Source organism: Onychomys torridus, chromosome 15 (assembly GCF_903995425.1).
Source record: "Onychomys torridus chromosome 15, mOncTor1.1, whole genome shotgun sequence".
Lineage (NCBI taxonomy): Eukaryota > Metazoa > Chordata > Mammalia > Rodentia > Cricetidae > Onychomys > Onychomys torridus.
In genome coordinates this window covers 6,434,101-6,446,068 of record NC_050457.1, presented here as the reverse complement: position 1 = coordinate 6,446,068, position 11,968 = coordinate 6,434,101, and the positions used below count along the sequence as shown (strand labels likewise).

At 42.3% G+C, this 11,968-nt stretch overlaps 1 protein-coding gene across 1 annotated transcript in view; it reads left to right on the top strand.

Annotated features, from left to right (window-relative positions):
- The window catches only part of Polr3g (RNA polymerase III subunit G), a 36,160-nt gene that overhangs the window by 1,037 nt on the left and 23,155 nt on the right, over positions 1–11,968 (top strand). The window contains exon 2 of the mRNA XM_036207021.1: positions 10,591–10,740. Within this exon, the coding sequence (XP_036062914.1) occupies positions 10,624–10,740 (117 nt within the window). The 5' untranslated portion in view covers positions 10,591–10,623. The remainder of the gene's footprint in view (positions 1–10,590; positions 10,741–11,968) is intronic.

Sequence of the window (11,968 nt, the reverse complement as noted above, 5' to 3'; positions counted from 1 at the left end):
TAAAGGATAATTAGGAAAATGCTTACTGTGGCATCTCCTAATAGACTTTCCTGGAGGGAGAGGTGTATTCTTCCCACACTCCTAAAGTCCCTGGTGGGAGTGCGAGCATGTTGCTGCCCTTTTGAGTATTTTGCTAATCTCATCTAAGTAGAAGTTATTCAATTGTGCAATTGGGACCATTCTTAGCACTAAATGATGTGTGACTATATTTTTTTAAAAGTCTGATTTAAGCTAGGAGGTGGTGGCACACGCCCTTAATCCCAGCACTCTGGAGGCAGAGGCAGGTGGATCTCTGTGAGTTCAAGGCCAGCCTGGTCTACAGAGCGAGTTCCAGGACAGGCTCCAAAGCTACACAGAGAAAACCTGTCTTGAAAAACCAAAAAAAAAAAAAAAAAAAAAAAACCCAAAAAAACACCTCAAGGATCTGAGGAAGCTAATACCTGTACACAAATATTTGTACTATAAGGCACCATGAATGCAAAACTCGGGTGCTCCGTGGGTGTGGGTGGGAGGGGCTGTTGAACGGTTGCACTGGCCTGGACGGAGCTGTTCTTGGCCGAGAAACACATGCCCTGTACTGTTTTCCTGCAGAAGGAGCCTCCAGGTAAATGGCACAGAACCATTACTTGGCCATGAGCTCAGCAATGATTCCAGATAATCAATTGGCTTGTGCCGGGCTGCAGTTCCCAACGGTGTTCTTTTTCTACTTCTCAGCATCTTTCTTAGGTTTATGCCAGATATTGCCGAGCGAGGCAGGACTTTTCCAACTGGTCTTTCTGGCCTGTTTCCTGCTCTTATTCTACACCACTCGCCCATCTCTGACGGTTTCTGTGAAACATATTTTGCCTGTTTCCCATACTTGACTGTGAACTCGGTCAGAGCAGAGGAGTTATTTTGTCCCCCTCTGTATTCCCAACACAGAGGGTGGTTTGACACAGAGAGTACTTCTTGAAGACTCCATACATGATGGAAGACCCTCCCTGAGGGACACCTGGGAACCACCAGCTACTTGGTGAGAGGAGAGGCAGAAGTTAAGTCCTAAACTCTGTGAAAAGAAGAGAAGGGCGTATCAGGATTGTAAAGATTTGCCTTCTATTAAAATGACTAGAGAGTGAACTGAAACCGGGAACCTGAACATAAGAAGTCTGGTCTATTCGGAAGGTCAGATGGGAGGTGCTAAGTCCCAAGCTAAAGCAGAAGGGAGGGAAGGGGAATGCAGGGAACTCACAGCTAGGAGTCTTCTGCCCATGGAGTGAGTCAGGCTCTTGACTAGAGCAAGCGGCAAGTCATTCAGAGATACTGTGCCCTGGTTTCCATTGCGTCCCCTGGCTTCCTGCAACTTGGACATTTAGTCATCTGGTTAAATGTGTAAGGCAGTGTCCAATGTGAGGACAGTATGTTTAAGTCATTTAATGTGTCTGACATGATACATCTACATCACAATCATAACTCAAGACAGTTTAGACCTAGGAGGAGCTGCAGAGATGGGCTCAGGCTCTTCCAGAAGATTGCATTTAGAGTTGATTAGAACAGACTTTCATCTCTTGAACAACGCTTATTTTCAGATCTCTGGGAACCATTTCTGAATGGCAGACCGTTTTCCTCCTGGGATGGAAGGGGCAGCGCTGCTCAGTTGGTGTTGTATTTTAAAATTCAGATTTTGGGGGCTGGAAAGATGACTTGGCAGTGGAGAGCTCATGCTACTCTGATAGAGGACCTGAGTCCAGCTGCTAGCTCCCACACCAAGTGGCTCACAACCTCCAGTAACTCCAGCTCCAGGAGATCAGACCTCCACAGACGCCTACAATCACGTACACATACTCATACACATTTCAAATAAAAATCTTAAAATTCAGAACTTTTTGCAGTGACTAACTTCCCTCATTGATTCTACATCACAGAGTTAAAAAGGTTGTCAATTAGTTTAGACGTATGCTTCCAGACATAAAATATATATAGGATATTGAAAGGATTTCCTGAGGCCTAGTCTATTCCTGCCTTTGGTAGGAACTGATTGAAACGATCAAATAGCCTTGTAGAACCATTTAACTCTTCTATAATGGGAGATTTAATCTGCTGTGATTCTTCGTTTACAGGGAGCTGAGTGAGACCTTGGAGAGAGAGAAATCACTTATAGTAAATACAGATGCCAAATTATTTGAAATGAATGGATGTTTTGAAGGAAGAATTGGGTGACTAATGTTTTAGTGCTTTTTGCTCAGTACCTGTCAAAATGCTCAATGCTAGTTTCGTAAATTACTGAGTTAAATTGGGTCATTCTAAACAGATTTGGATAACGGGAATAGAGAAAACAAAATGTCTTCATTCAAGAAGTTTGGGGGCTAGGCCTGACCTCTCATCTGTTTTAGATGCTGAAGCAGAAAGATTATCAATTCACGGCCTACCTGGGCTGTAGAAAGGTCTCAAGTCCAGTCTGCCTCAAAAATTAAATACATAAGGGGTTGGGGATTTAGCTCAGTGGTAGAGCGCTTGCCTAGCAAGCGCAAGGCCCTGGGTTCGGTCCTCAGCTCTGGAAAAAAAAAAAAATTAAATACATAAGTTAAGGATTTAGCTCAGTGGCAGAGCACTTGCCTAGCAAGCCAAGGCCCTGGGTTCGATTCTCAGCTCCAGGAAAAAAACAAAACAAAACAAAACAAAACAAAACAAAAGAAGGTGGTGCTGGAGAGATGACTCAGCAGTTAAGAGCACTAATTGCTCTTCCAGAAGACCCAGGTTCAATTCCCAGCACCCACATGGCAGCTTACAACTGTCTGTAACTCCAGTGCAGGCAAAACACCAATGCACCTGAAATAAAGTAAATTAAAAAAAATTAAATATATAAAACAATAAAAATTAGAAGGCTAGGGCTGAAGATTAGTGGATGGTTGCCAGTTCGTGAAAGCCCCAAGTCCAATCCCTGGTATCAGAGCAACACTCTTTCCCCTGAAAAAGTTTGACAGGTTGGGGGAAAAAAGATCAGCGTATTGAATAAACCAAGTAAATGATTTAAGTGACTGATGCCTAGGCCTCACTTGTGAATTAACAGCCCGAGTATTCTGTGTGCAGGAGCTGTACCGTGTCTGAATCAACAAACTGAGGAGAACAGCGTTTAGGATGTCTAGTAATGAAAATGTCTCAAGAGCTAGGATTGGATTTTCTGCAGGTCACATTTGTTTTTTGTTTTTTGTTTTTTTTCTGAGACAGTGTTTCTCTGTGTAGTTTTGGTGCCTGTCCTGGAACTCACTCTGTAGACCAGGCTGGCCTTGAACTCACAGAGATCCGCCTGGCTCTGCCTCCCGAGTTGTGGGATTAAAGGCGTGTCCCACCACTGCTCGGCAGCAGCTAACATTTACTGTTATCAATTTATGCCCAGTGACTGCAAGATAAAAATAAGAAGTTGGAGTCTGCAGAGTGTATTTCTTGGGGGATTTCCCATTAAACTGTGGTTAGCTGAGTTACTCTCTCAGTTAATTTTCCAAACTTGTTTCCAGGGCCCAACTCCAAAGATACTGGTTTATTAGATCTGAGAACCAATTATTCCCCAGGATTCAATGTTTTATATGTCTCTCAGTTAATTCCTGTGATCAGACAAGTTTGGCAAACTTAATCTTAATTAATGATTAGGAATGAATCTTAACCTTTAATTGGTGACAGATCCTAGACTGGAATGTAGCACAGCTGTCGTGGCCGCCTGTTGGCCCCCAGGCTGTTTCAGAGTAAAGGTGTGAACCTCTTACTCAGCAGTTGTCATACTTGAAATACCAGCTCTTTGTCGACTCAGCATGTTTCAGTGAATCAGCAGTTGGAATGAGGCCATTTGGATATTTTACCTTTTTTTACAGTAGACAGATGGAATGAACTTCAATATCAAGATGAATTTCATGAGTGGACTTTGTTTTTAAGGTAACTTGTATATGAGAAAAATTAATTCCAAAAAGTAGAATTCCAACCAGCAAAACAGAAAAATGATGAAAAAAAGTATATCACCATGTTGTAATCTGTAATGGAAGAGTAGATCTAGACAATTTGGTAAAACTGATTAGCATCTTATACTAAGCAAGACAGACCAATAGTAACTAACTCAGGGACCATCCTGACTGCCACCAAGAGAGAGATTAAATGTACTCTGTTGTGATACAAGGATTGAAAAAGTGTATTTCTTAAATGTCCTAGCAGGAAAGTCAGTCCAGAGTCTGAGAAGGTCTTCCTGTTCACTAGACACAGTGGTCAGAGGAGTGCACTAACGACTTAGGTATGTGATCTTTCACACCCAGAATATGGGAGGCTGTTGCTAATTTTGAGTTGTGCTCAGGTGCTGAGGTGTCTCCGGGAACGTGTGGTAGAAAGTCCTTAGGCCCTGCTGCATCAGAACTTAAGTGTTTGCTTACACCTTCATGTCCTGATGATGAGTGCTTTATAGGACAGCAACCTAGTCTTTCCTATAAATAAATAGTAAGGAAAACAGAACAGAGGAAGCTTTACTGTTGGAAAGAAATGTAAGAGACACATCATTCCAATTGCCATGTGAAGTTTTTGTCTTGAACAAAAGAACTATAAACTCACATATGCGGTAAGTGAGGAAGTTTGGGTGCTGACTACATAAAAGATGATAATAAAGGACTAACAATTTTGTATGTGATACTATGTGGGTTTAAATTTTTTAATTAGTTCACAAATTAGCAGTTACCTTATAGTATTTTTTATAAGATCATTATTGACAGATAATTCACATAGTATACAATTTTCCTGTTTGCTCAATTTGACTTTATAGTATTTTTATACGTACTTAGTTTTGGTTGGTCCTTCAAGCCCCTCTCCTGCTCCCCATCCCCAAACTCCTCACCCCTCTTGTCCCTCCCAGTATTCCATGTGTTCGTCCACCCCATTCCTCTCCCTTAGGCTCCCTTCTTCCCTTGTGGGCCCCTGTCCAGTTTTCTGACCTGGCCACTTACTGTCACATAAATAAACATATATCAAAAATCAGAAGCCATGATCTACACATGAAAGTATAGACAATATTGATCTTTTTTTGTTGTTGTTTTGTTTTGTTTTGTTTTTTTGTTTTTTTAGAGACAGGATTTCTCTGTGTAGCTTTGTGCCTTTCCTGGAACTCACTTGGTAGCCCAGGCTGGCCTCGAACTCACAAAGATCTGCCTGGCTCTGCTTCTTGAGTGCTGGGATTAAAGGCGTGCACCACCAACCCCCGGTGACAGTATTGATCTTTTCAATCCTGGGCTACCTCAATTAATAGAAGTATATTCCAGTGCTATACGTTTCCCTGAAATTTTATAATTTTATTTCTCTTTGTAGCGGAATATATTTCCATTGTGCATATGTACTGCATTTTCATTATCCATTGTGGGTGGACAGCAGGCTGTTGGTGGACGTTTGGCCTAATTCTGTGTTCTTGCTACTGTGAATCGAGATGGCATAAGTGTGAATGTCCAAGTATCTCTGATAGTTCTTTGGGTGTATGCCTAGGAGGCTGCAGCTGGTGCATACCATAGTTCTTTTGAGAGACCTCCACACTGATTTCCACAGTGGTTGCCTTGTATTGTTTTTTTTCTCCCTTAGTTCTCAAGAATATATGTAATGAAGAGTTTTGAATAACCTGAGTCACAGGGTTGGGAGAGCATAAAAAAGGAATTAGTCATATATTGATAACTATTGAAGCTGACAGGTCAGTAGGTACATGGGAGCCAAATGAGCTGTCTGTCCTGCTGGTGTGTATGTACATAGTATCGTAAAAGTTAGTTGAAGTAAAAAGACCACAGTTGTGCTTTGCAATGACAGTAACAGGATTATATAATCATTTCTTAAGTTCAGGCGCTCATGTAGGAAAATACCAAGTATGTAGATGACAGATGTATAATGATGAATTTACAAAGTGTATAATGTACAGTTGTTCCTGAAAATGTTTTTGGCATCAGCCGTTACAGTAAGTCAAAGGCTGTGCTCCTTAAGTGATTCACAGAAGAGAGGAAACAGTATTTCACCACTGATTTGATTTTTCTGTGTGTAGCTGGAGCCCTAGACGTATAAGATCATTAACATTGACAGCCTCTAAAAGTGCAGTGATATGGTACTGCTTATTCCCTGTAAATGAACTCACAGGTTGATCTACGGCATCCTGGGTTCAAGATATGTGACAGTTCACAGTCATTTCATTACCGCTGTTTAAAAACAAAGGTCACTGAGGATAACTAATAAAATTTCAAGCCTCAGAGGTGGGCCTTATGGACATGCTTAGCCGTGTTTTAACTGAACTACTGAGCAGGTAGACTTCCCCTAGAGCATTTTCTCGGTAGTCTCAACGTGTGCTCTTTATGATAGTCATCTAGAAAGATTTTCAGACCACTCTTACCTAATCCCCATGCCAAGTGATCTTGATTGATGGCTTCAGTGATTGAGAACCTTTCCCAAGCATCAGAACTACCCAGAGGCCTTCTTAGAATACAAACTTAAAGTCCAAACTGCAGCCTCCCCTAGAGGTGAGACTACCTCCCTCTGGTTCCTCTCCTTCCCGCTCTTCTCTCCTTTCCATTTTCTTCTTCTTTGTAGGACCCCACAGTTTTTATTGTCAACAGTTACCTGAAGGAGGCTGCTGTCGACGCCACCGTTTAGAAACTATTGCTCTGGATTTCTCAGCTACCCAAGACCTTAAAAAGTGACTGCTAGGGTTGAAAAGTGTGTTTATGTTGGCTCCATGATGAAGGAAGCTTAGATTTCCTGGCTTTTGGACAAGCTTATCCTATTATAATCAGAATATACAAAGAAGTAGCTAGTCCCTTGTTTATATTTGGATGCCTTCCCTTATCATTCATATCACAAAACCAAGAGGACTGACATTAATAGTCTTTGCCTCCTGACAAGAGACCCGGTTTGAAGTCAGCAGCTGTCAGAAGGGAGATACTGTCACCCATGTGGTTGTGAGAAAGGAGATTGAGTAAGGCAGGAAGAAGTGAAAGTTCCTCCAGCCTTCTGTGGTTAAGAGGTCAAATAACTTCCCCAGCACTCACTCAGGGTTAAATGCTAGTCACTGTTACGTCAGCAGTAGGACAGTGGCAGGATATACATTTTCATAGTCACCCCCGCTGACCATGGATTGCCACAGAAAGAGCCACCCCAGTTCTCATGCTGTAGAGCAGAGCCCCTGTTTCCCTGAGAAATTTTACACAGCCCTGGTGTAGAGGTGTGTAGACATGTATATGTGTTATACACTTACTGGAAATCAAATTCATACAACCCCATGTATATAGATTTGTAACATATGTATACATATTATACACTTACTGGAAATCATAAATTCAGATATATAAGTATATAAGCATATGTATACATATTACACAGTTATTGGTAATCATAAATTCATTTTGAAACATTTACTTGGCATACATATATTTTTACCATTCATTAAGAATGAAACAAATATGCTATAAGTTGGGTGTGGTTGTGTGAAGAATTAAATCTTGCTGAGTATTTGATATTGCAGGACATAAAGCATCTTCAGAGATTTTCTGAGTTTTTCTGTAGTTTAATTTTATAATCAGTGCTGAAAGAACTGTTTTACACATGGAAAACAAAACTGGCAGAAATGTCTTGGAGTCTTTTCTGAAATTATTGGAAATTCTGTCTTAATCCCAAGCCTCGACCCATTAAACAAGTTTTATGAAACTCGAGTCAGCAGCTCTAATAGCAGTTTTTAAAATCAAACTTCGTAGCAATGCCATCTACTGTTTTTTGATGTGTGCTGAAGAATGACTAGGAAAAAAGAAGTCTTTGTAAACTATTGAACATCTTTGTCTTCATAGAAGTAGAAAAGCAAAAGACTAGCTGCAGTTTGTAACACAGAAGTTCTGAGTCTGAGCTGAGGTGTCCCAGGCGGTGACTGCCTGCATTGTGTGGAGGGAGGGACTGCAGGATGCCCAGTGTGCATGGTTTTCCTTCAGTGTGGTGATATTTTGTTTGTACTCTAACAAACAGAATTTCCCTGAAGATCAGAGGACAGAGCCAGCCACTAGATTAGACACAGAGGCCAGGCAGTGGTGGCACACACCTTTAATCCCATCTCATGCTTTTGCTCCTGGTATTTGGGAAGCACACACGCCATTAATCCCAGCACTAGGAAGGTTGAGACAGGAAGTGATATGTCTGGGTGGAGAAAGGCATATAAGGCGGGAGGAGTCAGGAACTCAGTCTTTTCGGCTGAGGACTCTGGCGTCAGTCTGAGGATTCGTGGAGACAGGATCCTCCCTTTTGGCTGAGGAGTTGGCAAGGTAAGAGGTGGCTGTGGCTTGTTTCCTCTGATCTTTCAACATTTACCCCAATATCTGGCTCCAAGTTTTTATTATAAGACCAATTAGGATTGTGCAACACTTAAGTAGCAAGGCTGCAGTGATACCAGGCGAGGGCTCATTACATATTTTCAATAAAGTTTTGGTTGTTCATTCAGAAATCTTTTATTATTGCCAAGTTTTTTGGAACCACAGTTCTACAATCCCATACAAAACCACAACCCACAGTTTAAGAATCAGGTCTTTGCTGGGGCTGGAGAGATGGCTCAGAGGTTAAGAGCATCGACTGCTCTTCCAGAGGTCCTGAGTTCAATTCCCAGCACCTACATGGTGGCTCACAACCATCGGTAATGAGATCTGGCACCCTCTTCTGTATACATAATAAATAAATCTTAAAAAAAAAAAAAATCAGGCCTTTGCATGGTAGTGGTACCTGTCTCTAACCTCGGTGCTGGGGAATAGAGAAAAGTAGATCATTGGGACTTACAGACAAGCCAGTCTCGAGCTCCAGGTTTGGTGAGAGATCTTGTTTCAAATAAGGTAGAGAAGCAGTTAAGTAAGGTGTCCAGTGGTGATGTCAACCTCTTCCTCCACACATGCCTTCATAGGAGAACGCACCCCCCCCCCACACACACACTCCTCTTCCTCCTCCTCCTCCTCCTCCTCCACACATGCCTTCATAGGAGAATGTACCCCCACACACACACACACACTCCATCTCTTCCTCCTCCTCCTCCTCCACACATGCCTTCATAGGAGAACGCACCCCCCCACACACACACACTCCTCTTCCTCCTCCTCTTCCTCCTCCTCTTCCTCCTCCTCCTCCTCCTCCTCCTCCTCCTCCTCCTCCACACATGCCTTCATAGGAGAACGCACCCCCCCACACACACACACTCCTCTTCCTCCTCCTCCTCCTCCTCCTCCACACATGCCTTCATAGGAGAACGCACCCCCCACACACACACACACACTCCTTCTCTTCCTCCTCCTCCTTATCTGAGATCCCATTATCAAGCCATAGAGAGATAGGGAATTCTGTCAGTTGGCCGAGTATTGCAGGCAGCTTCTCAAATGAGACAGAGTCAGCCCTGTCCTGAGGACCTGAGTGAAGGAGCGCCTTTCATATTCATCTCTTCATAGTGATGGCATGTGAACAGTTTACCATCTTGATCACTTGCTCCTATACACATTTCTTTTTAATTAAAATTTTTCATACAATGTATTTTAACGACACTTTCCTCTCCTCCAGCTCCTGCTAGATCCTCTCCACACATCCAACTCCACACCCTTTCTTTCTCTCTCTCTTTTTCGAGACAGGGTTTCACTACTCAGTCCTGGCTGTCTTGGAACTCTGTAGACCAGGCTGGCCTGGAACTAACAGGGATCTGCCTGTCTCTGCCTCCCAAGTGCTGGGATTAAAGATGTAATGTGGGCGGTGGGGGCGGCACACACCTTTAATATCCCAGCACTTGGGAGGCAGAGGCAGGCGGGTCTCTGAGTTTGAGGCCAGCCTGGTCTACAGAGTGAGTTCCATGAAAGGGGCAAAGCTACACAGAGAAACCCTGTCTCAAAAAACAAACAAACAAATAAAGATGTAACACCCTGGTGAGCGCTCTCTGTCTCTGTCTCTGTCTCTCTGTCTCTGTCTCTCTCTCTGTCTCTCTCTGTCTCTCTGTCTCTCTCTCTCTCTCTCTCTCTCTGTGTCTTTAAAAAAAAAACCAAGAAGCTCACACACAAAACCCTTCACAAAAACAGAAACCAAATATGCAAGCAAAAACCAATTAAATAAATTCCACAAAGCAATATGAAACTAACATATATATGAGTCCATGCCCAGGAGTTTTTGTTGGTAATGTATCTAGTGAGACTCCATTGGAGAACACTAATTTTTCCTGTGCAAGCATGTATCAAATGTATTGTGTCAATGAGTTCCTGGTTAGGGGTGGGGACCTGCATCTACTTGGTTTCTTTGTTACGAGTGAAGCTTGTGTCTCCTTCCCACTGTCTGTCTAGTTTGAACCTGTGCAGCACTGTGTATACTGCTACAGTCTCTGAATTCATGTTTGTATCAATCCTGTTGTGCCTGGAAGACACTTTCTCCTTGCAGTCATCCATCCCCGTGGGCTCTTCTAATCTTTCTGCTTACTCTTCTGCATAGATCCCTGAACCCAGTTCAAAAAGTATTTTCAATCAACCATGCTATATAAAGGCTAGAGTCTTACATTTTGCTTTAAAATGCTTCTTTTCTCTGGTGTGTGATTCAGGAAGTCTTCCATTGAACCCTGTCTTCCAGGGATTGTCCACACTTCTGCTGCGGTCGGTTCTGATGGCTGGTAATAAGGGAAGAGGACGTGCTGCCTATACCTTTAACATTGAGGCTGTTGGCTTCAGCCGAGGGGAGAAGTTGCCTGATGTTGTGTTGAAGCCCCCACCGCTGTTCCCTGTGAGTATAATGACAGCCTGGTTTTCATAATGTATTTTTGCACGGTTTCGGGGTTTAGGGCTTGATTGCATGGTTCTATCATGATATCCTCATGTCTAAGAATAAAAGACTGTGTGGCATCCATCTTGTTTTCAAGCAACTGGTTATTCTCAGAACTTGTCCGAGTTTTCAGACTGATTTCTTAAAATACAGAGAACAGAACTATATATACCTTTCTACAAACAAGTACTATGTGAACCAAGAATTACTTGAAATCCTTGTGTCTTCTACTGATGTTATTGCATTCTAATTACCAAAATAATATTTTAAGTAGTTTTATGACGTTCCCAGTGATTTTCTTCAGATTTTGTATTTATAGAAAATAATTTGCTCCTTATTATACTACTTTTGTCTCATTCAAGTTTATTGCTGTTGATTAATTGTTTTATGTTAGTCACATTGGATTTTGTTAATTTCTCAGAACAGAAACATTCCCACTACATTAGGGATTGCTTCTTAACTTATGGACATAAGGCTGATGTTTCGATTGAAAACAGTAGATTATATTTCCAGATGGGTATATGCTGCTGCTCAAAGCTCATCGTGGATCCAAGACCTTCTGAATTAATTCCCTGCATTCACCGTTCCTGTTGCAGATGGAGAAGTCCTTTGTTGAAGGACTTGTGGTCGTGGAGAACCCTGGACAGATGACTCCTTGTTCTAGACACTCACATAAAGAAATTATACTTTCTAAAGAAAAAATGAGATATTTTGGATGTTTTGGGAATTTTCTGCAGGAATACTGTACTTAAATCACTTTTACTCCTCCAGCTAGCTCCTCTCGTGTCCTCCTCACTCCCTCAAACTCACCACCTCTTTTATAATTATTGTTGTTACATATATGCACTTTATATGTACAGTGATGTGTGTATAACGTGTATACCCCCACACGCAGCCCACTGGGTCCATTTAGTGTTGCTCGTGTGTGCATGTGTTAGGCCCATGTCCTGGAGGACTTGTTTTAGAGAAAACTTCTTCCCCCTCTGCAGCAATTGGTTGGCTGTAGCTCTTTATCTAGAGCTGAGGGCGGGCTCTGGAATTCCCCCATCCACCTGGGCATGTCACCTGCTCTTGTCATTATGCAAATCTGTTTTGACAACCATACTTGTGATTTCAAGGATCAACTTCTATGTGTCCAGAAGACACTGTCTCACTTCAGGTGTTCAACTCTCTTGCCCCATGCATCATT